Source organism: Somniosus microcephalus, chromosome 33, assembly GCF_052327205.1.
Source record: "Somniosus microcephalus isolate GS21.2 chromosome 33, FLI_Smic_1.0, whole genome shotgun sequence".
Classification (NCBI taxonomy): Eukaryota; Metazoa; Chordata; class Chondrichthyes; order Squaliformes; family Somniosidae; genus Somniosus; species Somniosus microcephalus.
Window position 1 is genome coordinate 21,223,760 of NC_141019.1, and position 26,829 is coordinate 21,250,588.

The 26,829-nt window shown below is 47.5% G+C and overlaps 1 protein-coding gene across 4 annotated transcripts in view; it reads left to right on the forward strand.

Moving 5' to 3' along the window:
- LOC147096996 (integrin alpha-7-like) overlaps window positions 1-26,829 on the forward strand; it is a 277,843-nt gene that overhangs the window by 87,164 nt on the left and 163,850 nt on the right. For all 4 annotated transcript variants that reach the window (XM_085972716.1, XM_085972713.1, XM_085972714.1 and 1 more), the window contains exons 2-3: window positions 19,982-20,109; window positions 26,295-26,374. In XM_085972716.1, coding sequence (XP_085828842.1) covers window positions 19,982-20,109; window positions 26,295-26,374 — 208 coding nt within the window. The remainder of the gene's footprint in view (window positions 1-19,981; window positions 20,110-26,294; window positions 26,375-26,829) is intronic.

Consider the following 26,829-nt stretch of genomic DNA (forward strand, 5'->3'; position numbering starts at 1 on the left):
AGTTGATCGGGTGGATCGAGAGAAACTATTTCCTCTGGTGGGGGGGGGGGGGGGAGTCCAGAACAAGGGGGCACGACCTTAAAATTAGAGCCAGGCCGTTCAGGGGTGATGTCAGGAAACACTTCTTCACACTAAGGGTGGTGGAAATCTGGAACTCGCTCCCCCAAAAAGATGTTGACGCTGAGGGGGTCAATTGAAAATTTTAAGACTGAGATTGATGGATTTTTGTTGGGTAAGGGTATTAAGGGTTACGGAGCCAAGGCTGGTAGACGGAGTTAAGATCCAGCTCAGCCCTGATCTATATGAATGGTGGAACAGGCTCGAGGGGCAGAGTGGCCTAATCCTATTCCTACTCTGATTTCTATTGACAGTGGAACTCCTTTGACTTTTGCATTTTTTGCCTGCTCAGCTACTTCAAGGGGAAATCACCACTTTAAATCAATTATTTAATAACACGAAGAAAGAAGGAAAGAACCTACCTGTATATAAACCCTTTAACATCTTCAGGAGCTCCCAAAGCGCTTCACAGCTAATGAATTCGCTTTGAGGTATCATCACTGTTGTTATGCCAACAAATGCGGCAGCCAATTTGCACACAGCCAAGTCCCACAAACAGCAATGAGATGAATAGCGAATTAATTTTTTTGGTGTTGGTTGAGGAAGGAATGCTGGTCAGGACACTGGGGGAGCTCCTGTTTTTCTGTAAATAGGATCCTGAACGGCGAGTTGAGGTCTCTCTTTAACGTCTCATCCAGAAAGACAGCACCTCCCGACAGTGCAGTACTGAGGGAGTGCCAGCCTAGATTGTGTGCTCAAGTCTCTGGAGTGGGACTTGAACCCACGAACTTCTGACTCAGAGGTACTCCAAACTGGGGAAGAGCGTTAACATAGCCTAAAGTTAAAGTTACATCTAAGGTTCTTGGGATGGGTAATAGTGAGTTGGCATGGGTATAACAGGAAATAAGAGGTTGTCAAGAGGTGATTCCTGGTTCCTGGGATGGGGGGATTGTCCTATGAGGAGAGATTGAGTAGACTGGGCCTATAGTCTCTCGAGTTTAGAAGAATGAGAGGTGATCTCATTGAAACATAGAAAATTCTTACAGGGCTTGACAGGGTAGATGCAGGGAGGATGTTTCCCCTGGCTGGGGATTCTAGAACCAGGGGTCACAGTCTCAGAATAAGGGGTCGGCCATTTAGGACTGAGATGAGGAGAAATTTCTTCACTCAGAGGATGGTGAATCTTTGGCATTCTCTACCACAGAGGGCTGTGGAGGCTCAGTCGTTAAGTATATTCAAGACAGAGATCGATAGATTTTTGGACTCTAGGGGAATCGAGGGATATGGGGATAGTGCAGGAAAGTGGAGTTGGGGTAGATGATCAGCCATGAATTATTGAATGGCGGAGCTGGCTTCACAGAATCACAGAAACCCCACAGTGCAGATAGAGGCCATTTCGACCCATCGAGCCTGCACCGACACATATCCCACCCGATTCCCCGTAACCCCTACACCAACACATGTCCCACCCTATCCCTGTAACCCCACGTATTTAATCCCCCTAACACTAAGGGTCAATTTATCATAGCCAATCAACCTAACCCGCACATCTTTGGCCTGTGGGAGGAAACCGGAGCACCCAGAGAAAACCCACGCAAACACGGGGAGAATGTGCAAACTCCACACAGACAGTCGCCCGAGGCCGGATTCGAACCCGGGTCTCTGGCGCTGTGAGGCAACAGTGCTAACCACTATGCCACCATGCTTGAGGGGCCGAATGGCCTACTCCTGCTCCTATTTCTTATGTCCTTATGTTTTAAGTGTGAGTTTATTTAGTTTCTCAAGTTAAATTTTAGCGAGGTGGAGAACTGTCGTAAATGACTATACCTTCTTGTTTAGTGGAGTGGTACTTGAACCCACAACCAGATATCTGCACGCTCCAGTGCCTCTTGGCTAGTTGTGTGAACAGGGACTTATCAATTCTGACTGAACGATCTCTGGCCTTGCAGTTCTGCTCTAGATGGATACGCTGAGATGAGCTGTATCACCTTCCTCAGTCATATTTATCATGGGATTTCTTTTTTTGTGTGTGACTTTTTCCCCTTGGTGGTGCTGGAAGCTGGGGTGCGTGAGGCTCAAATCAGGTTGGTATAAAGGGCAGATGCTAATCTCATGTTGGTTTCAACTGAGAAGGCAAATCTGCAGGCATGTCGAACAGGACATTTAATACAGCCTGTTACACAAATCGATTGGGAGGAACACTCAGGCCTGGGGGACAGAGCTGCATTATGTTTGTCATTCTGACAGTCTGCCCTGAACTGAATACAATCCCATTGAGGGATGAGAGGAAGGAGAAAGAGTCTGAAGATGACAGCTTCTTTTGGACATTTGCATTAATAGTGAAATATGTGCCTCTATGCATCAACACAGTTGCCCTTTAGAAGCAACTGATTGCAATCAGATTTATGAGGAAGTTCGACAATGTAATTTTTCATTCTTTTTATCTCGCTCTTGTAGTCTCTCTCTCAGTTGTCCTCCTTCCTCCAGCTTGGAAGATGAGCAATCCCAGGTATTTGCCGTATCCACTGTTTAGCAGGCCATAAGGAACCCATATCTAACCACTTCTTTAGCCAGAGAGTGGTTGGAATGTGGAACTCATTACCACAGGGAGTGGTTGAGACGAATAGTATAGGTACATTTAAAGGGAAGCTAGGTAAGTACATGTGGGAGAAAGGACTATGCTGATGGGGCGAGATGAAGTAGGGTGGGAGGAGGCTCGTGTGGAGCATAAACACTGGCATAGACCAATTGGGCCGAATGGCCTGTTTCTGTGTTGTAAATTCTATGGGGGAAAAATTCGGTTGCTTTGCGCCTCCCGTTAGCGCCCTAAGGGCGCCAACAGGGCGCAAAGCAACTAGCGCCCGGGCGCGGCGATGTTTGTGCCGCTCGCGAAATTGACCAGACATTTTGCGGCGGTGCTAAACATTACCGCCACGATCTCCTGCGATTGTGACGTCAGTCGAGTGCGCAACGCCCCGGTAATGCCCCAGACCGGATATTGAGTGGCGCCCCCTGCCTTTCCGCCTGCCGCTAGCAACGACAGGTAGAGGGGAACGTTTTGCAGCCGGGAAGGGACTGGGGGAGTGCTATTTAAAGGCGGCCGCTTCCTGCCTTTTTTTGTCAGCGACATTTTTGCACCACGCATTCTGAGAGGAGAGAGAGAGACTTCTGGAGAGATTCAACGCTGTGTTGAGGAGTTTTGGGTACTGAGCAGCACTTTGCAGGTTCATTTTGAGTTGACCTTCCTTGCATTGATTTAGAAGAGACTATGAGGGCTGCTCTCTGAGCTCTTTCCCTGGGCCTCTCCATTGTTCTTTCCAGCAGAATTGATGTACAGGTCTCGCCAGGCCGAGATTCAAGGCTGCAATGAGCAGGGTGTGGATGGAGAGCAAGATCGACCCTCCCCTTTAAGAACTGGCCGGTACCAGTGTGTCTGTGTTCCATTGCTGACTGGCATCACATGAGCTTCGCCAGCGCTCTGAGGTAGCGCCTCGCTCCTCGGCATTAGCGCCTTAAGAGAGGTGTGTAGCGCCTGACTTAGCGCTCCAATCAGCTCCAGGGGCGATAGAAGCCAAGTTTGCAGTTGGAGGCGATAATTAGCTCCGGGCGCTAAACTTTGCGCCCAGCCGATAATTTGTGCCCCAAACGGGGCGATACCGAATTTTGCCCCTATGTAATTGCATGTTTTGGGCTCCTGTTGTTTTCCACCCAATTCCAAAATGGCAGCCTAAAATGGTTGTGCACCACTGAAATAATGATAAATATAATTGCAGCAATTTTGTTTCGATACTTGGTACGCGTGTGCAGGAAGTTGATGGTGCATTTGCAGCATATGATTCTGACTTTGGCCATCCCCGGAGAACTGAGAACTTAATTTCCATAATGGGATTTCTTTACTCCCCAGCCTCTATTGGTTTCACTGGGTTGTGCACTCACGTAGCCAAGAGGATGACCATGCTCCCTGGCCACCTTTAGTGCTGCTATGTGACATTCATCATCAGCTCAAGAATAGCTCTTCCACTGGCCCAGAGGAGTATCTCAGTAGAGTGGGCCAGTGCTTGTCTCTTCTCAGCATCTCCCTAAGTGGGGTGTTACAATTTTTCTACTCTTACTCTAGATTGTTGTTGTTGTCCACCTTGACCTTGAGATCTAGGCAAGCCTCCAGTTAGGTGCTCAGGAGATGAACCAGAGACGGGGCTAAAATATCCTTGCCCCGATTCTCTGACTCTCACTCATTGCGATCACAGCTCCACACTGGAAGTGAGGAATCACCATTCTTGTGTCATGGTGGTGCATCCATCATAAAATCTATCTTTAAATGTTCTTTGCACACTCATACCTTTTTGGAGCACAGCAGAGGCTTCCTTCCTACCATTAACAGATCTTTGCATTTCCATCCATACCCTTCCTCTTGTGCTGTTTGCATGAGGTGAACGGCACTTGGGCTAAAATACTGTCCCTTCGGTTTGCCGTGACACAATTCAGGCACTCAACCGATTCACTGGGTGCCTTCACTCCTCATGGATCACTGCAGTCCAATTAGTTTTCACATGGAAAATGTGGAGGAGAGTTCTTGGCTCCCCACTGTAAAATGAGTTAATGCTCGGTATTTGAAACATTTCAAAAATGACAGATCACCATGAAATTCCATTATGACAATGAGTTCAGTTAAGCCTGTGAAAAACTTGAAAAGCACAGCTGATTCTAGTCTGAGTGGATTGGTGAGTAGTGAGTAGTCAATAGAGGGCAAGAATATTTAACTTCCAGATTATAAATGCCACCAAGCACTGCCCCTTCCTTGGCTCATGAGTTTTCCCAATTTGACTGAGACTGAGATGTGTCTCTTGAGGCTCGGGTTGGCGATGTGTCAAATTTTGTTTGATAACGCTCCTGTTGAAGCGCCTTGAGACGTTTTGCTAGGTCAAAGGCGCTATATAAGTGCAAGTTGACGTAATAAAACTCACTACGCACTTGGTTTGAGTATAAAGCAAGGCTTTAATCAACTTGTTTCAGAACATGGAGGTCTAGTTGTACTTCACTAGTTCCTTGTCTTACAAAATGTCCCTGGAAGCTGGGCCCACGCCCGAGTATTTATACTCCTTGGACGGCGCCACCAGCTGGCCGCCCAGTGTTATTTCATGAGTAGTTTCTTGATGAATGATGAAATTTATAACACAAGTTGTTGTTGTTTCCTCTGCTCAGAGCCCTGATGTGTCCTGTGCTCGTTCAGCCATTGTCCACTTTAGGGTCCGATTCAGGATACATTCCCCGCTGGGTTGGCTTATCCTCATGACTGAGCTCTTTATTTATCACACATCAGAATGTACCGAGCCTGAAAGCCTTGGATTGCTGCTCCGCTCTTATCTGTAGCGGTCTATTTTTACCCAATTTTTAGTGAATTAAAAATGTCACATCATTAACTTCTGGTCTAAACACTAATCGTTCTCACTGGCAGATGTATTTGGGAGCACCGCTCTCTTCTCCTTTAGGACCCTGCTTAAAACCCACCTCTTTGCCCAAGCTTTTGATCACCCCTCCTAATATCTCCTTCTTGGGCTCGATGTCGATTTTTGTCTGCGTATGCTTCTATGGAGCGCCTGGAACATTTTTCTAGGTTGAAGGCGCTATATCATAGAATCATAGAAAGCCAGAGCACGGAAGGAGGCCATTTCGGCCCATCGTGTCTGCGCTGGCCGACAAAGAGCTATCCAGCCTAATCCCACTTCCCAGCTCTTGGTCCGTAGTCCTGCAGGTTAGAGCATCCCAAGTGCACATCCAAGTACTTGTTAAATGTGGTGAGGGTTCCTGCCTCTACCACCCTTTCAGGCAGTGAGTTCCAGACCCCCACAACCCTCTGGGTGAGAAATTTCCCCTCAAATCCCCTCTAAACCTTCCCCCAATTACTTTAAATCTGTGCCCCCTGGTTTTTGACCCCTCTGCTAAGGGAAATAGGTCCTTTCTATCCACTTTATCTGCCCCTTATAATTTTATATGAATGCAAGCTATTGTTGTATACGTTGCCACATAGCGTACCCTTTTCTGAACAAGCTGGGCGAGTTTGTCTCAGTAAACTATGTGCGTGTGTTTCTCCTTGTGTCTGTCACTTGTTGAACTGGGATTATCTCCGGATATTTTGGCTCGCACCTTCTGTTTTTCGCCCTAGTTCAGCTTTCCAAAAAAGTGCAGAATTTGCACGCTAATTTGCGAACTCCACCATCCGCTTTCAACATGAATTGACCCGACTCTGCCAGCGCCTGTACTCTGCGTTGACCAAGACCTACGTCGATTATTATTATCACTCATAGGCCCTGATTTTAAAGGGGAGACGGGTACGGTGCGTGCGAGCCCCAAAGTGGGCGGCGCACCTGGGGAGTCCAGAGCCGAGGAGGACCGGCCGATCGGAACAGTCGGGCCTCATTACCCTAAATTTAATCGGAGTCCCGCCCGAATCCGGCCAGATGCAGAACCTGGCTGGCGGGAGCGGAAAATTGCGGGCCAGGGACCCGCGGTCCCCACAGTCAGGTGAGGGGTTGGAGGTCGGGGGGCATAGGTAATCAGGTGAAGGGGGGGCGCGAAGCCCGGGGTAAAGGAGGCCCAAGGCTTCCTCATGAAGCCCGGAGGAGCACTCCTGCTCCTCCTGACCCATGAGTAAACACAAAAATAAATTTAAAAGGCTAGATTTTGTGCTCAAGTCTCTGGAGTGGGACTTGAACCCACAACCTTCTGACTCACCTGACACTTGTTCATAACTCTCATTATGGGCCCTCTCCCACCTTGCGTGACCTTGGCTACAGCTAATGAAGGCCCAAGAGGGTGGTACAGAAATGACCTTGAAGTGATCGCACTTCAACCATCATAAAGGGTGCGGGGACGTGAGGAAGAGAAGTCGCTGTATCTGATTGGCAGTGTTCCCAATTTTAAAATGGATTGCCAGAAAATTAGGAGCCCTGGAAATCAGGGACGTTGACCTCAGCGTCTGATTGTCTGATCAGTGCTCCTGTCTAGCGAGGTCCCGCACCATTTACCCTATCGTGTGAGCGAAACCCACCTCGAATAAACCACGACATTATCATGTTACACTGTCGCCCACTCCTGAATTCCACCTGTAAGAAGGGTTTGTTTTGAAATGGCACTTTTTTCCAGTCAAATTAAGCGTAAAGAAATAAGTTTCACCTGTAGCGTCCGTAAAATGCACAGCTTCAAGAGTGGTAAATTGCAAGACAACAGTCGCACAAGGTTACTGATGTAATGCATTCATTTCTGCTCAGCAATTATACCCACAGTGACATGAATCAGTCATTCATGAAAGACTTATGAAATAACACTGAGCGGCCTGCGGGTGGCGCTGTCCAGGGAGAGTATAAATACTCGGGCACGGGCCCAGCTTGCGCAGGAAATTCTTAACAGGAACTAGTGAAGGACACAACTAGACCTCCATGTTGTAAAACAGTTGATTAAAGCTTTGTTTAACGCTTAGACCAAGTGCCTAGTAGTTTTCTTACGTCAAACAGCACTCCATTTATTTTCTTAGCTCACTATTTCCCAGAATGTAGCGTCATTGCACCATCATTTCCCTGTATTATTTCTCCAAAGTGGTGTATAATTTACTCAGCATGGGCTTTCGCTGGATTGCTCTTCACTGGATGAAGCATCAAAGGCTACACATTCTGTCCTCCCAGTAGCATGACCTTCTCTCATGGCCCTTTGGCACTGTAGCTAACGACCCAATGACCTTTCGCTCCGTTGGGTGGAGACGGGAATGGCAGGACACGTGTCCCAGTCCGACTGGTGCGCAGAGGTCAGATTGGCTCAGAATTCATCTGCAATCCAGCTATAGTTGGGCAATATTACCAGCCTGAATCTTGAGTGCTGAAATGGTGCCAGGGTGACCAATGCCTACTTTGGAGGTCAGTTTCAATTTGGACGTACGCCAGTGTGACCTCATGGCGTACTATACTGAGAGTTCCAAACCTGCTGACCAATCATTCCCTAGCTCTGGCCACCGCATCCCCACTCTTTACCATGTGCCAGACCCTCCCCGTTCCACTAATCATCTAGTTCACTCCCACTGCAAATGAAAGTTTAGAAAATATGGTCTTGTGAACATAGAAACAGGAGGAGGCCATTCAGCCCCTCGATCCTGTTCCGCCATTCAATCAGATCATGGCTGATCTGTATCTTGACTCCTTCTACCAGCCTTGGTTCCATAACCCTTCACACCCTTACCCAACATAAATCTATCAATCACAATTGACATTTTCAATTGACCCCCAGCCTCAACAGCTTTTTGAGGGAAGAGAGTTCCAGATTTCCACTACCCTTCATGTGAAGAAGTGCTTCCTGACATCACCCCTGAACGGCCTGGCTCTAATTTTAAGGTTACACCCCCCCTTGTTCTGGACTCCCCCCACCAGAGGAAATAGTTTCTCTCGATCTACTTCTTTCCAAACTTGTTTGTGTAGACAGGTAAAACTAAGACTCCAGTAAGGTTGGTGTGGTGCTGCTTTCTCAAGACCACCTGTACGACTGGGGGAGCCCAAAACCACACTTACAAATTCAATTGACTGATTCCTATTTCTGGTAATAGAACCCAACAAAGCTCAATGGTGCCAGTTGATGATTTAAGCCTATATTACCTTAAGGGTGGAGTGAGCCTTTGGGTTGACATCCAGCGGATCCTCACATCTGGTGGTTAACTCGTCTGCCCGTGTCCTAACCTGCTTCAAATCCCATTCACCCATCATCCCTGTGCTCGCTGACCTACATTGGCTCCCAGTTAAGACACACCTTGATTTCAAAATTCCCATCCTTGTTTTCAACTCCCTCCATGGCCTCGCCCCTCCCTATCTCTGTAACCTCCTCCAGCCCCACAACCCCCCCGAGATATCTGCGCTCCTCTAATTCTGCCCTCTTGAGAATCCCTGATTATAATCGCTCCACCATTGGTGGCCGTGCCTTCTGTTGCCTGGGCCCTAAGCTCTGGAATTCCCTGCCTAAACCTCTCTTTCCTCTTTTAAGACGCTCCTTAAAACCTGCCTCTTTGACCAAGCTTTTGGTCACCTGCCCTAATTTATCCTTATGTGAATCAGTCAAAATTTGTTGTCTTAAAATACTCCTGTGCGGCGCCTTGGGACGTTTTACAACGTTAAAGGCGCTATATAAATACAAGTTGTTGTTGTTATGGGTGCAGAAATACTCCCCGATCCCCAATGATATTCAAGTAAACTCCAGAATATCTCCATCTTCAACCTTGATGGTTTCCTGTCACAGATGACTTCTCCCCCTTGCCCAAGATCTCCAGCAGCAGAGGTCATCATGTTTCACGGGAGTGTTCATTCATCTCCTTGTTGTTTGTGGGACCTTGCTGTGCACAAAATGACTGCTGTGTTTGCCTACATAACAGACACTGCAGCATCAAGCAGAATAAAATAGAGCGGGCAGAAAGAACATTATAGGGCTTGAATGAAATATATTGGCATCGTTAACTACAGTACATTAAGTCTGAGTGGGATGAATTTGTACCCAGTTTACAGGCAGTGGCTGTAGACAACTTCAAAAGTCGGGATATCAGTTGATTTTTAACTGAGGCTGATGATTATTATTTGTTTAACTAAACAGTCTCATGTACCCGCAGTAGCGACCTAAACACTGCCGTGTATATAAATCACTTATTTTCCAGAAAATTATACTAGCTTCCAAATTGCTGCTGATTTTTCCCAGCAGAGGTGCTGGGCTCACAGCCAAACCAAAATCTCACTGTGTGCCGGTCATAAGACTGCTTGTTAATTTTTTTTCCCCCCGACTTATAAATGTCATCTCAACTTGTAAAGTCAGTTAACAGTGAGGAGATGACCACTGTTTCTTTTCCTTTCCAGCTTCTCTTATCTACTGTGTCGGAGCACAAAGGCCAAATATTATTACGTATTGCATAGAATTACGTAGAATGACAGCACAGAAACAGGCCATTCGGCCCAACTGGTCCATACCGGTGTTTATGCTCCACACGAGCCTTCCACTTCATCCCACCCTATCAACATATCCTTCTATTCCTTCCTCCCTCATGTGTTTATCTAGCTTTTATCCGTCTTTATAATATTTGCATGCACGTACATTGACTTGACTTTGAAGCTAATTTTATCTGCAGCCTGCATTTCCAAGACCTGCGTTCCTCACTGAGTTAGAAAACAACAGACGAGGGCCTGATAATCCCTTATATGTACGTTTAAGGGGTAAGCCATTTAGGACAGAGATGAGGAGGAATTTCTTCACTCAGAGAGTGGTGAACCTGTGGAATTCTCTACCACAAAATATATTCAAGAAGGAGTTAGATATATTTCTTAAGGCTAAAGGGATCAAGGGGTATGGGGAGAAAGCAGGGACAGGGTACTGAATTTGGATGATCAGCCATGATCTCATTGAATGGCGGAGCAGACTCGAGGGGCTGAATGGCCTACTCCTGCTCCTATCTTCTATGTTTATGTTTCTGTGCATTGAAGGTTCGGTGTCTGGAGGCTATCAAAGTGCTTAAAGGTGCTGCAGACAAATCGTCGGTTTCGTGCTGATGGTAGTTCTCTGCGGAGGGATTAAGTTGAAGCCTTTACACGGGTTTGAAGCCATCGATGTGCACAGTACATTGACATACCCTGTAGATTAAGCCATACCTGTGAAGGATCACAGATATCAAACCTGGAGCTATTTCGACAGAGATTAGGGAGGGACATACCAAATCTGGAGATTCCCTAAGGATTGGAGTATAAATGGATATGGAACCGATGTGTTCCTCGTGGTGCAGTTCAGGGGACTTTTTAGAGAGCTGTACACTTCTTGTTTTTTGACGAAATTTACATTCTCTCACAGCTTCATCAAATTTCACACAATGTTGGTCCTCTCCATTGTTTCTGTCTTCACTGCTGAGTGGAGGATCTTCTGAGACATTTCAGCTTGCTGCCTCGCATCTTTCTCTCCCCTCACTGGGAAATCCAGTCAGAAGCTGAGGAAGACATGAGGCAATGAGCCAAAATGCCGTGGAGGAATTTCCACACAGTAATGAGGTTTCTTCTTAGATCTCTGACCCCTTTTATTCCCTAATTTTTTTTCCTCATTCTTGTAGCTGGAGTTTGTATCTAAGGAAGTTCTGTAAGAAACAATGGGGGTGATTTTATCAATGGGGACACGATGGAGGCGGGAAAGCTGCTTGTCAGGTTTTAGTCCCGCCTCCATCGACGTCCGGCCAACCCACGCTATTTTCCCTTGATTGACCTTGTTAAGCCCGCCCAATTAAGGGAAAGCCGGTGACAGAGAACGTCAGCGTATGACGTTTCATCTGTCAAAATTTTTTGACAGATGAATTGTCATCGTTTGACAGCTTTGAGAAGCTGTCAGACACTGACAATCTCTGTTCTTTGGTGAGTCCTTGTACTCAAGACTCACCAAACCTCTTTCCTGAGCAGAAATCAGATGGTTCTTGCATTTAAGAATGCAGCGGCCATTCTGCTTTCTCTGCCAGTGAGATGAGGCAGCTCCGCAGCCTAAAGGGATGAAGCCTGGAGGAAGAAGCAAAGGTCAGTAATCTTATTAAAACACTTTAGAGTCACCTCACACACATACACACTCACACACTCATCACTCACCTGCACAGCGCACCTTTCGACCCCGCCAACCCCCGCAGACCCATGGCTCACCTCGCTGACCCTGGCGGGGTTCGGAGCTGTCAGGAAGCCCACACTTTAGGCAGTTAATTGGCACTAATCCTCTTCCCGCCTCGAGGAGACGGGACCCGGCTCGGGTCGGGTACTTGCCTCCTGGGAAGATGGCACGGAGGCAGGTTGGGGGCGGGATGGGTATCCGCTCCCAGATTCTGCCATTTTCCCGCCACCATATCCGCCTCCCCAGGGCTGGCAAGATCGCCCCCTTAGTGTCAGCATGTAGACCAGGTTTAACACTTAAGAGCTATAGACTAAACATTTAAGATGTAGAGGAGAGATGTAAGTTAAACAGTATGTCATGGGACGATGCATTAACAAGACGCTGAATCCAAGGTCGTTCATTTCACCCACAGACCAACATTTCTATCAGATACTTCCAAGTTCCAACAGGGCAAATCCAGGGTTTGCCATCTTCCCAAATATTTGAGAGGCTCCTGGCAACTGATATGTCTCCTCTGGTTTCTATATTTTAGCCTTTAGCTCCTAAATTTAAACCTTGTCTCCATGTTGACCTTGTAAATCGCACACAGAGCGCCCTGTGAGACAATGCCAGCAAGAAAGACCCAGCTCCCTTCTCTATTTCCAGGCCAAATGTTCTGTGGGATAAATTGGGAACCGTTAAAACTCTCCATCAATCCATATTCAAAAGCTCTCCTGATAGCTCAGTATGTTGTGATACTGAGCTGTACGGACCAGGAAGAGTCCCAGGTTCAATGCTGAGTTAGCTGACTTTGACCAGGGCAGCAGTTGGGGCTATACAATTGGCTCAGTGCTCCCACGCTAGAAGGCGGGGGGGTAGAAATCAGGAAGGGTTTTTCCTCCATGAGGTTCTCTCTCTCCCTTCTCTCTCTCTCTCTCTCTCCTCTCTGTCTGTCTCTTTCCACTCTTTGGGGTCGATTTTCATTGACCCGTGGAGTCGGGATTGGAGGCGTGCGGGGGGTTAAATTCCCGAAATCGGGGGTCCCGAACCCATCCCGCCCCCAACCCGCCTCCATGTAAGTTTCAAAGGAGGCGGGTACCCGCCCCGCACTGGGACCCGCCTACCCGAGGTGGGAAGGGATTGGTGCCAATTAACTGCCTGTTAACAGGTAGTTAACAGGCAGTTTTTAGCTTAATCCCTATTTTAAAGCTTGAAGTGTGGGATTCCCAACGGCTCCAAACCACGCCAAGTTAGAGGAGTCGGGCCGTCGGGTTGAAGGACTTGGAGGGGTCGAGATGTCGGTGTTTAGGTGAGTGATGTGTGCATGAGTGCAAAGGTACGTGTGTTTGGTGTGTCTAAAGTATGTAAAGAAGTTTAAATTACCTGTACTTACCTTTTCAGCCATCCTTCCTTTAGGTCCCGGGAGTCGCTCATCTCACCGGCACAGAAAGCAGAATGGCCGCGAACTGTCAAAAGTGACAGCCTGCAGCTTTCTGTACAGGAGAGATTTCTAACTGAGTCTGTGTAGAAGGACTCAGGTTAGAAGTAAGACTGTCAGTGTTTGACAGCTTCAAACAGCTGTGAAACACTGATATTTCATCTGTCAAAACGTCTTGACAGATAAAATTTCAGCCTGTGATGTCACCTGTTGCCGGGTGGCCCTTAATTGGCCTCCTGAGCCCGCTGGGCGGGCTCAACAGGGTCAATCAAGTTAAAATCGCGTGGATTGGCCGCATCTCGATGGAGGCGGGACTACAACCCCGAAAGTTGTAGTCTCGCCTCCAACCCGACTTCTGAATGAAAATCACCCCCTTTGTCGCTCTCTCTATCCTCTCTTGCTCGCCATCATGAGTAGTGCTGGATAAACCTTTTTCCTCCTTCACTCTAGCTTATGATTGAGTCTGGTTGCTTCCCCCACCCCCCATTTTCTGCAAATAGATAGTGGTTGGTTATAACTGAAAAGCAGGGGATGTAATGGCTAGACACTGGGCAACTGTGGTTCACAGTAACTATGACGAGGTGAGTAATCTCCTTGGTTAAGACAGTACAAATTAGAGGTAACTGGGAAGAAGTGAGTTGCAGCAGGGGACAGGTTATTCCTGATACCTTTTGAGGGTGCTGCTGGTTGCTAAATTAGGAGCGCTTTATGTTACAGTACAGGAAACTCTCGTTTAAACGGCACCTAAATATCTGGAATTCTCTATTAACCGGCAAAATTCTCACTCCGAAAACAACACCTCAATAACCGGCAATGTTGCCGAGTCCGAGTCTCCCGCGGTGGCCGAGTTAGTCAGTGGGGGTAGTTCTCCAAACTGCCACTACTCGACTTCTAGGCGCTGTCGGAAGTTGGAACACCTCAATAACAGGAGTCTAACTCTCCCACGCTGCCGGGAGCCTCTTCTGATCCGCCATTTTACAGAGGTACTGTGTGTCTCCCACGCTGCTGGTAGTCATTGCATTGCATTACCCTCAACTGGCAGTACTGTACTTAATCAAGCATCTTCCACCATCCATTTAACACAACATTCTGTAGGTGAGTACCCAATTACTGTATACTGCACATTTCTTGATTTTTTAATTTTTCTTTGTTAAAAATAGCCTCGGTAGATAACCCTCTCCGTCATCCGGAATTTTTGATCAACCGGCAACACGCCGGTCCCGTCGGTGCCGGATACCAAAGAGTTTCCTGTACCTTGAACCGATACTTAACCCTTCTCCCACATTCGTTAGCAGTAAGATACATGTCCTGATCGGTTCATGTTAGGCTTTAGCCTCCCACTTCACTGAAACACATGTTCCTTCCTGAGCTACAGTCTGCTAGAATATCTCGCTTTCATCTCAGAGGCCTGAGTTCAATTTATGCGCAGACAAAAAAAGAATGCTTGGGATTAAAAGAAGCGGAGTTGGATGGGCTCTCTGTTCAGTGTCCAGCAGATATGCAGCACAAAAATAACTACATTTCAATAATTTGACAACTTGTTTAAGTTCAGATTCGAAAAAACAGGGTTCCAGCCACATTAAAAAAAAAAATAACATTCCAATAGTTTGCTCATATACAAACTCCTCTTGCAAGTGATGGCCAAATCCTGTTGCGTTTCAGTGTCTCACTGTACGGGGGTGGCAGTGAGATTGGGTGCTGCCACTGGTTGGGGTAAAGTTGGTGGATCGGATCACAGCTTCAAGTGTGCCCACAGGGCACAGAACAAAATTGCACCAGGGTCCACCTGGGCTTCTGTACTTTGAAACATTTCAGCTGGGTTCCTAGGTAGGATTGCCACAGAATGTTCTTCTAGTTTGCACAGGATTCTCCAGTGGAATGTCTTTAAAAAAAATTCGTTCATGGGATGTGGGCGTCGCTGGCAAGGCCAGCATTTATTGCCCATCCCTAATTGTCCTTGAGAAGGTGGCGGTGAGCTGCCTTCTTGAACCGCTGCAGTCCGTGTGGTGAGGGTGCTCCCACAGTGCTGTTAGGGAGAGAGTTCCAGGATTTTGACCCAGCGACGATGAAGGATCGGCGTTATATTTCCAAGTCAGGACGATGTGTGACTTGGAGGGGAACTTGGAGGTGGTGGTGTTCCCATGCGCCTGCTGTCCTTGTCATTTTAGGTAGAAGAGGTCGTGGGTTTGGGAGGTGCTGCCGAAGAAGCCTTGGTGAGTTGCTGCAATGCATCTTGTAGATGGTACACACTGCAGCCATGGTGCGCCGGTGGTGGAGGGAGTGAATGTTTAAGGTGGTGGATGAGGTGCCAATCAAGAGGGCTGTTTTGTCCTGGATGGTGTCGAGTTTCTTGAGTGTTGTTGGAGCTGCACTCATCCAGGCAAGTGGAGAGTATTCCATCACACTCCTTAATTGTGCCTTGTAGATGGCGGAAAGGCTTTGGAGAGTCAGGAGGTGAGACACTCACCACAGAATACTTAGCCTCTGACCTGCTCTTGTTGCCACAGTATTTATGTGGCTGGTTCAGTTAAGTTTCTGGTCAATGGTGACCCCCAGGATGTTGATGGTGGGGGATTCAGCGATGGTAATGCCGTTGAATGTCAAGGGGTGGTGGTTGGATTCTCGCTTGTTGGAGATAGTCATTTGCCTGGCACTTGTGTGGTGTGAAAGTTACCTGCCACTTATCAGCCCAAGCCTGAACGTCGTCCAGGTCTTGTTGCCTGCGGGCATGGACTGCTTCATTATCTGAGGAGTTGCAAATGGCACTGAACACTGCGCAGTTGTCAGCGAACATCCCCATTTCTGACCTTATGTTGGAGGGAATGTTATTGATGAAGCAGCTGAAGATGGTTGGGCCTAGGACACTGCCCTGAGTAACTCCTACAGCGATGTCCTGGGGCTGCGATGATTGACCTTCAACCACCACAACCATCTTCCTTTGTGCTGGTTATGACTCCAGCCAGTGGAGGGTTTTCTCCCCGATTCCCATTGTCTCACTATTTCGGGCCTTTTAAAAATACAAATATATTACATCTACTGCAATACCCTTGTCTGCTCCTTCTGTTGCTTCTTCAAAGAATTCAATAAGGTTGGTCAAGCATGACCTTCCCTTTTGAAATCCGTGCTGACTGCTCTATTATATTTTCGGTTGCTGAGCTTTCGAAGGTTGCCCAGAATTTTGGATCGTGATCAATGATTCCGATGAATTTCATGAGCCACCAAAAAGCTGGAAGACATCCATGGAGCACAGGTTGGCCAGCATGATGTCATTCTATCCAGAATGCTTTGCAGGAAAGATGGCGATGGTGGAACAATGGGCTTTTCGACACCTGGGGTTGAGGGCACTCCAGGTGGAACAGCTTTGTGCCAAGTAAACCGGTTCATTTGAGCTTTTTGTCTTTGTAAAACGGGGCTGTGGTTATCGTATTGAACATGAAGAAAATTTGAACACCCACTAAAGTAAAACACGGCCCATGATGATATGAGTGTGAAGGCCTGGTCACGGTAAAGGAACTCTGCAGGAATGTGCTTCAAATAGCACAACAGTGCTCAAGGCCCAAGGCTGTCCAAATAAGGCAGCAAGTTTTAACACAGTTGAGGGACAGTAAACTGCCTAAAATACCACCAGCACAATAGGGCTCTGTACTACAGCTCACTGGGGAATGCCAAAAGAGAAAAAGCACAACACTTGCCCTTAAACTGTGTTTACAGTACAGTCAACAGCAGATAAACACATACCTGATCCAGTCCAAGCATAGAATTCCAAACTGCTAAATCACTCACTCTTGTCACGCGTGACTTTTGATCAAGGAGTCCTGTACCGTCTAATCCTGATCCAAGCTGTCCAATTTATTGGTCTCCTCCCCGATGGATAACGGCCCCCACCACTGAGCCAAACAGGCCAAGAGCAACCCAGACTTCATCCCCAGTCTGTGCTGAGTTAGCTGACCTCAGGGCAGGGCGTTCGTGAGGGCACTATGATGGGCTGGCGGAGGTGGAGGAGAAATCAGCCAGGGTTCCTGCTCTTCATCACTATCCCTCCCCCCCGGAAAGTACATGTGTAGACATCTGGTGACAACAGGAGCGGGCCCAGCTAGGGTGTTCCCCCCCGACATTCAAATAACTTGCTGGCATTCACAGTCCAGGCTCATCATACCTGAAGAATGGCCACTGTGGTGAGATACTGAATGGCTTCAGCAGAGGAGCGGGGCGGGGGGGGGGAGAAAATTAAATGGAAAAAAATGAATCAATGATGCTGCTGGAACCTCGATAAAACGTGAGCCACATGAGAATTTCAATACCTGGATGAGAAATTTCGATATTTCTTGAGGCTAAAGGGATCAAGGGATATGGGGAGAAGGCAGGGACAGGGTACTGCATTTGAATGATCAGCCATGATCTCATTAAATGGCGGAGCGGGCTCGAGGGGCCGAATGGCCTGCTCCTGCTCCTATCTTCTATGTTTCTATGAGATAAGTGTGGTTTGTGTTCAAGTCCAACAGCAATTCACAGTCCATCACAGATCTGCCGTTCATTCCTGTCCATCTATTGGTTTGTCTGATGGATACAGAACAGATATGTTTGTTTCTCTGTCCCTTTCTCCCCCACCGCCGCCCCCCCCCCCACCCTGTCTCCATTTCTGTTGGTAAAATGTGACTGGCATCACGCCTCAGTGAATTGACTGCACACGTGAGGAGGTTGTTGGTCATGCAGGCCAGTTTGTGTTTGTTTGCACTGTGCCATGACCTGGCATCTGTCATTCATGGGGCAAGATTACCGGAAAGTAATTTCCTAATGCACTAACGGGAGGAGATAAAATGCCAAGGGTATGTGAGATAAGGTGTGGAGACAGGATAAGTGTCTTGATAGGAGAAGGGCACTTTATAAGTCGGCACTATTGGCAGCCGTGCCGTCAGCTGCCGAGGCCCTAAGCTCTGGAATTCCTTCCCTAAACCTCTCTGCCTCGCTTTCCTCCTTTAAAATGCTCCTTAAAACCTACCTCTTTGACTAAGCTTTTGGTCACTTGTCCCAATGTCTCCTTCTTTGGCTCTGTGTCAATTTCTTTGTCTGATAACGCCCCTGTGAAGCGCCGGGAGACATTTTACTATGTTAAAGGCGCTGTATAAATGCAAGTTGTTGTTATATTAGAGAAAGGAAAGATAAAGGGATTGGCAGACAGTGTAACTCCTGGTGATGTAGCTTAATTGGACATTTTAAAATCGGTGTAAAGTAAAACTGATTTCTGGAAGAACGTCTTTACTCAATAATTTGCCAGCTGGTGGGTAATAGAGGCGAAACCATTCGGGTGAGTTTGGATACTAGCCGTGTATTTGCATTGTTCCATAACAGGCACAAGGAGCAAAATTACAGGAGAGTAATCTTGTGGCAGAACCACTGAATGACTCTGGCTAACTGTGTATAATTCTCTTTAACGAGGTTCTAACACCAGCCTAAACCTGTACCATTGTGTTAGGCAGTACTGTGTTTTGTATATAGAGTTTGCATGTACGGGGCGTGGCCCCTTTAAGAGCGCAGGAAAACGCGGGCAAACGCGATGACGTCACGTCGCAAACCACGGGGCTGCCCAGGCAGTCCTCGTGGCATCTCCGTTGAGTAAAGACCTGTTTAGTTGTTCTCTTGTGTCGATCTCCGTTATTCGTAGGAATTTGTTAATTCCTACAATCTATTCTTTCTTCCAGAACAATACAGTATGTTGTTTACAAGAATATCACAATTGCCAAGTTTGATGGGCCCACTGTTTTTTTTGTCCTCAACATTTTTGTATGTCATCTTTTGATGAATGTAGGCTCATAAATGCCATCAGATGGTTTTAACTGCTGAATCAGAGAGGGATAGAGGAAAAGATAGCAATTTACTTTATTGCTTCTGTTCGCGTTTACGAGCGAGTTAGAAGAGAAGAACACGGGGAAAGCCGGCATGGATATTATGTTAGCACACTTCTGAAACGTAAGCCGCTATCGCAGGTGGGTTGTTATGACGACACTCTGGCAGAAAATCCAGTTGTTCCCATGATGCTCACATGACAAAGAAAGACTTGCATTTCTATAGCGCCTTTCACGACCTCAGGACGTCCCAAAGCGCTTTACAGTCACTGAAGTACTTTTTGAAGTGTAGTCACTGTTGTAATGTGGGAAAGGCAGCAGCCAGTTTGCGCACAGCAAGCTCCCACAAACAGCAATGTGATAATGAGCAGATCATGTGGGGTTTTTTCTTTAGTGGTGTTGGTAGAGGGATAAATATTGGCCAGGACACCGGGGAGAACTCCCCTGCTCTTCTTCGAAATAGTGCCATGGGATCTTTTACATCCACCTGAGAAAGCAGACGGGGCCTCGGTTTAACGTCTCATCTGAAAGACGGCACCTCCCTCAGCACCGCACTGGAGTGTCAGCCTAGATTATGTGCTCCAGTCCCTGGAGTGGGACTTGAACCCACGACCTTCTGACTTGGAGGGGAGAGTGCTGCCCACTGAGCCATTACTGACAAGTTCCTGATCTTGTAGCGACTCGGCGCGCTTTCCCTCTGGAGAGATGGGAAATCAGTGGTCGAGTCATCTCTGCAGCTCCTCGTCTCTTTCTGGCCTATTACAGTACAACATTGGCTGGTGCCTTGGAAATGGATCCCCAAGCAGACTCGAAGATGTTACATGAAAGAGTTGGGTGGCAGATTCCAGTTGCAACTGGTCCATGGCCGTGTCATTCAGGCCTCGTTGCAGTCTAGCATTGGTCTGCATTCTGGTGCTGTTCTGCGGCAGAATCACACAGAGTCATTAGTCCTTGGCTACGCCATACAGTTTGTTAGCGCTGCGCGTTAAAAATCTTTTTTGTTGTTGTTCCTTTGCAGGATTCTGGTGGGAGCACCTCAGGCCCGTGCCCAATCACAACAGCTCGCGAACCGCACTGGAGGACTCTTTGCCTGCCCAATAATAACTGAAGACGACGAGTGTGATCAAGTCAACATTGATAATGATGGTCAGACAAACTCTTTTTGTTGTTTGTTTCCCCCCTCCCCCATTTTGTATACATACACCTTGGCTGTTTTTACGCTTAATCCAGGGCCTTGAGCACTTAAAGCTAGGCTGACACTCCAGTGCGGTGCTGAGGGAGTGCTGCACTGTCGGAGGCGCCGTCTTTCGGATGAGACGTTAAACCGAGGCCCCATCTGCTCTCTCAGGTGGACGTAAAAGATCCCATGGCGCTATTTCGAAGAAGAGTAGGTGAGTTATCCCCGGTATCCTGGCCAATATTTATCCCTCAATCAACATCACTAAAACAGATGACCTGATCATTATCACATTGCTGTTTGTGGGAGCTTGCTGTGCGCAAATTGGCTGCCGCCTTTCCCACATTACAACAGTGACTCCACTTCAAAAGTACTTAATTGGCTGTAAAGCGCTTTGGGACGTCTGGTGGTCGTGAAAGACGCTATATAAATGCAAGTCTTTTTCTTTTAATCATTTTATAGAACACATCACCGATTTATCTTCAGACCTTTAATCTATTATTTAATACATTTATCTGTTGCTCGAGCTTTCTGATTGAGTCAGTGTACACTCATGTCTGAGCTTCCTGATAGGCTGTTACTCAGGATAGAAACATTGAACCGATCAGATAGCCGGGAAATTCAGCTCTCTTTCAGTTCCCCGCTTTAATACCCAAAGCCAGACCCCACCCTCCCGACCTACAAAAAGAAAATGAATGGATGGAAAATCAGATGGGAGATGTTACGGGCGGCAATCCACCGCGCCTGATTTTCCTCTTGGCGCGTCACCCACGCGATGCATCCATTCTGAAGGCACTGACTCATGTCTGCTCCCTGGATGGCTTTAACCAGTGGCTTTGAAGCGTAAAGCAGAGGAACAAGAGACAACTTGCCTTTAATTATACAGACATTTCCCTACATCATGTTGGGATTATGTGAAATTCTTTACAATATACAACAACAACAACTTGCATTTATATGGCGTCTTTAATGTAGTAAAACGTCCCAAGGTGCTTCACAGGAGCGATTATCAATCAAAATTTGACACCGAGCCACATAAGGAGATACTAGGACAGGAAGAGGTAGGTTTTAAAGAGCGTCTTAAAGGAGGAGAGAGAGGTAGAGAGGCGGAGAGGTTTAGGGAGGGAATTCCAGAGTTTAGGGCCTCGGCAGCTGAAGGCACGGCCACCAATGGTGGAGCGATTAAAATCGGGGATACGCAAGAGGCCAGAATTGGAGGAGCGCAGAGATCTCGGGTGGCTGGAGGAGGCTACAGAGATAGGGAGGGACGAGGCCATGGAGGGATTTGAACACAAGTATGAGATGCTCTTGTGCCTATGTCATTCCACCTCGAGGATGTAGTGAATGTAATGCCAAGGGATATGAAAGGAGATTTGAAAACCAGGATGAGAATTTAAAAGAATTAAAATATACTTCCCCTTTGAGCGCTATTTATCTGTGATCCCCTCCTCTCCATAATTGAAGTGATTCTGCTTTTATCTGGTGGCTCAGCTTTCTGCCTGAACAGAGCCTAGAGGGTTGGGGATTATTTCTAATTGAGAAACCCCGGGGGAAGGGTCAAATACAGGACTCCTCCAAAGTTGAAATGGGTAGAAGAGAAGATGAAGCAAGTGACGAAGTGGTGGTTGGGTGACACCAAACTTGGGTTTTAAAAGAGATTTTTTAAAATTCATTCATGGGATGGCAAAGCCAGCATTTATTGCCCATCCCTAATTGCCCTTGAGAAGGTGGTGGTGAGCCGCCTTCTTGAACCGCTGCAGTCCGTGTGGTGAAGGTACTCCCACAGTGCTGTTAGGGAGGGAGTTCCAGGATTTTGACCAAGGGACGATGAAGGGTCGGCCGATATATTTCCAAGTCAGGATGGTGTGTGACTTGGAGGGGAACTTGGAGGTGGTGGTGTTCCCATGCGCCTGCTGCCCTTGTCCTTCTAGGTGGTAGAGGTCACGGGTTTGGGAGGTGCTGCCGAAGAAGCCTTGGCGAGTTGCTGCAGTGCATCTTGTAGATGATGGGCAAAGCTTTAAAAGAAAGAAAGACTTGCATTTCTATAGCGCCTTTCACGACCTCCGGACATCACAAAACACTTTACAGCCAATGAAGTATCTTGAAGTGTAGTCACTGTTGTAATGTAGGGAAATGCAGCAGCCAATTTGCGCACAGCAAGCTCCCACAAACAGCAATGTGATAATGACCAGATAATCTGTTTCAGTGATGTTGGTTGAGGGATAAATATTGGCCCAGGACACCGGGGAGAACTCCCCTGGCCTCTTCGAATCGTGCAGTGGGGTCTTTTACATCCACCTGAGAGGATTTTGGTTTAAGGTCTCACCCGAAAGACACAGCGTTACTAAGAGGAAAATGCTTCTCTTGCTTCTATCCCTCCAGCTGCAGCCCACCCAAATCACGATGTCTGTTTAATTGAGAAACGCTGCTTTTATTTCGAGTTAAAAGTTCCCAGGGAGCAGGTTTCCTTTGCTTCTCTCAGATGCTTTTCCCTTATTCTCTGTCTCGTTCTTGCTTGCTTCCCCTTCCACAGCTGCTGGTACACCCCCAGTGTGGAGAGTGGAGACATGCGTAAACCAGCTGTGGCATGTTCAGCGAGCGCTTGTCTCTCTCTGCCTCGCCTGCCCCAGAGAAACTCTGTGTCCCAATGAAGATAGTTTTGCTTCGATTTGTGCTCAAGGCAGGACAAGGATGAATCATAGAATCATAGAAAGTTACAGCACAGAAGGAGTAGGCCATTCGGCCCCTCGAGCCTGCTCCGCCATTTAATGAGATCATGGCTGATCATCCAAATTCAGTACCCTGTCCCTGCCTTCTCCCCATATCCCTTGATCCCTTTAGCCTTAAGAAATATATCCAACTCCTTCTTGAATATATTTAATGAATTGGCCTCAACTGCCTTCTGTGGTAGAGAATTCCACAGGTTCACCACTCTCTGGGTGAAGAAATTCCTCCTCATCTCTGTCCTAAATGGCTTACCCCTTATCCTTAGACTGTGACCCCTGGTTCTGGACTCCCCCGCCATCGGGAACATCCTTCCTGCATCTAGTCTGTCTAGTCCTGTTAGAATTTTATAAGTTTCAATGAGATCCCCTCTCATTCTTCTAAACTCTAGCGAAAGAGCAGTCGTGCTTAATCCCACATTCCCCACTTTTTGTCCGTAACCCTGTAAGTCCCTCATCCTCAAGTACCTGTCCAACTCCCTTTTAAAATGATTTCTGGAACCAGCTTCCACCACCTTTTCAGGGAGAGTGTTCCAGATCCCCACAACTCACTGAGTGAAAACATTTCTCCTCATCTCCCCTCTAGATCTTTTGTCAATGATTTTAAATCTATGACCTCTGGTTATTGACCCACTCGCCCCAGGGAATAGTTTTTATCTACTCTATCAAAACCTCTCATCGTCTTGAACACCTCCTGAGTGTTGGATCCATCGCAAACCGTGCCTCTGTGTCCCTCAGGGACGCACACTTAAGCGATGGTACGTGGGAGGGGTTTCTTGATCAAAATAAATCCTGTGAGTGGGCCGGCCTCATAACCCATTCCAGATCCCACCTACCATGAGCTGAGAAGAAAATTGTGAACTCTGGATCTGACGTAGAGTGAAGTAGAATGGAGATTCCTCAGAACTGCTTCCTGACATGCCTAAGCGGGGTTCCCGCCGCACTTTTTTGGTGAAGTAACGCTGGCGGAGTGGGAGTTGCTCCTGAGGAATGTCCCAGCCTTTGAATTCACTTCTGGTCATTATTCAAGGTGTTTAAAATGCTAAAAGGATTCAAGCGGGTAAATGCAGTGAAGTTGTTTCCTCTGGTGGGGGGAGTCCAGAACAAGGTGGGGGCACAATCTTAAAATTAGAGCCAGGCCATTCAGGGGTGAAATCAGGAAGCACTTCCACACACAAAGGGTAGCGGAAATCTGGAATACTCGTCCCCAAAAGGCTGTGGATGCTGGGGGACAATTGGAGCTTTCAAGACTGAGATCGATGGGTTTTAGTTAGGTAAACGTATCAAGGGATATTGAGCGAAGATGGGTAAATGGAGTTGGGGTGCAGATCAGCCACAATCTAATTGGCTGGCGGAACAGGCTCGAGGGACTGAATGGCCAACAACAACAACTTGCATTTAAATCGCGCCTTTAACATAGTAAAACGTCCCAAGGTGCTTCACAGGAGCGATTATCAAACAAAATTTGACACCGAGCCACATGAGGAGAAATTAGGACAGGTGACCAAAAGCTTGGTCAAAGAGGTCGGTTTTACAGAGCATCTTAAAGGGGGAGAGAGAGGCGGAGAGGTTTAGGGAGGGAATTCCAGAGCTTAAGGCCCAGGCAGCTGAAGGCACGGCCGCCAATGGTGGAGCGATTATAATCAGGGATGCACAAGAGGCCAGAATTGGAGGAGCGCAGAGAGCTCGGAGGGTTGTAGGGCTGGAGGTCACGGAGTTGTCGTGGGGTGTTTGACACAGGGGTTGGGCCTCAGCTGGGTGGGCTGGACTGTGAAGTACAGGAGAAGAGTATCGCCGTGATCAGGCATCTTCATGGAACCTCCTCCAGCCCTACAACCCTCCGAGATCTCTGCGCTCCTCCAATTCTGGCCTCTTGAGCATCCCTGATTTTAATCGCTCCACCATCGGCAGTCGTGCCTTCAGCTGTCTAGGCTCTAAGCTCTGGAATTCACTCCCTAAACATCTCCGTCTCTCTACCTCTCTCTCCGCCTTTAAGATGCTCCTTAAAACCTACCTCCTTGACCAAGCCCTGCCCTAATATCTCCTCATGTGGCTCGGTGTCAAATTTTGTTTGATAATCGCTCCCGTGGAGTGCCTTGGGACGTTTTACTATGTTAAAGGCGCTATATAAATGCAAGTTGTTGTTGTTTGAAGACGGACTTGATTTTGTTTCAGAAGGGTTTTTATTATGTTATAACGTTATTTTGTTTTTTTTTATAGTGGGTGGGTGGGGAACTGTCACGATGGTTGTAACTCTGAGAACATTTGTTTGCTGAAATGTGATTGGGCAGAATTAGTTTTTACTGAAACTTAGGGCTGGATTTTGCCAATGGGGAGCTTTTGGAGGCGGGACTCCCACTTGTCGGGTTGTAGTCCCGCCTCCATCGACGTCCGGCCAACCCAGGCTATTTTCCCTTGATTGACCTTGTTAAGCCCGCCCAATGGGCTTAGCAGGCCAATTAAGGAGAAGCCGGTTACAGAGAACGTCAACGTATGACGTTTCATCTGTCAAAAATTTTTGACAGATGAATTGTCATCGTTTGACAGCTCTGTGAATCTGTCAAACACAGACATTCTCTGTTGTTTGATGAGTTCTTGTATTCAAGTCTCATCAAACCTCTTTATTTAGCAGAAATTAGATGGTTGCTGCATTGGAGAATGCAGTGGCCATCTGTCATCTCTGCCGCGGAGATGCGAGACTCTCCGCATACCCACCGACTGAAGCCTGCAGGAAGAAACAAAAGTAAGTAAACTTTTACTAACACTTTGCACTTACCTCAGATACTCACCTCTCCACACTTGCACCCATCACTTACCTTCACCGCACTTTTGCACCCCTCCGACCCCCGCAGACCCACTACTCGCCTCAGTGACCCTGGCGGGGTTCGCAGCCTTTGGGAAGCCCGCACTTGTGTGGGTAAAATGGGGATAATCCTCTTATCTACCTGTTAACAGGCAGTTAAATGGCTGTAACCCCCTTCCCGCCTCCAGGAGACGGGACCCGGCGCGGGTCGGCTACCCGCCTCCTGGCAAGATGGCACGGAGGCGGGTTGGGGGCGGGATCGGCACCCGCCCCCAGATTCTGCCATTTTCCCGGCAGTCCTGCCTCCCCAGGGCTGGCAAGATCGCGCCCAAAAGGTTTTGTGTAATTGGTCAATAATGAAATCAAATAACCAATTAGAAAAAACACAGACTTAAATACTTAACCAACGAAGGGAGAGATGGGAATTGAGCTGGTCTACAGCCATGACATGGGGAGTGGACTCGATGTACACGACAAACACAAGACATTTTGTTCCAAAGCCAAAACCGTAGTTATTTGGTGCAGCGCAGTGTGTTCAGCGGGGAAGCCGCGTTGGACAATCAGTTGGTGTGACCAGATTAATAGGGTGCAGTGGCTGACACATTGTACATTCTTCTGTCTTTTCCAGTTGATCTGAAGAGGGAGAGTAAAGAAAACCAATGGCTGGGGGTGACGGTCAAAAGCCAAGGAATTGGAGGGAAAGTTGTGGTGAGTTGATAATGAAAAGCCAAGGCTTTGGAGGGATTATGTAAAAATAACTTATCCGATGGAAGACGTAGTTATCTTGAACTATGTTTTTGAACAGCTGTGAACTGGTTACAGGTCATGCTAATAGAATTACTGAATTCAAAATCAATTTAACCCTTCAAGGTTTCTTAAATGGATTATTCAAGAGTGGCATCAGAAATGATGATACAGTGCTGGTTACAGAAATATAACAGCTCTGCTTTTTGCTGACACTTACCTCAGTTATGAGGGAGATGTTCAATTCAGAGAGTTTCTGTGAGGAGTTTAGGTGGACATTTACTTGACAGGGGAGTCGCTCTGGTCGTCCGGTGGCAGCAGTTGGAAACCTCGAATTGGCCTCAGAGCCTGGGGTGGGGGGCGGGGGCGGGGGAGGAGTGGTAGAAAGGCCAGTCAAGATTCCCACTCCTGGTCGACCT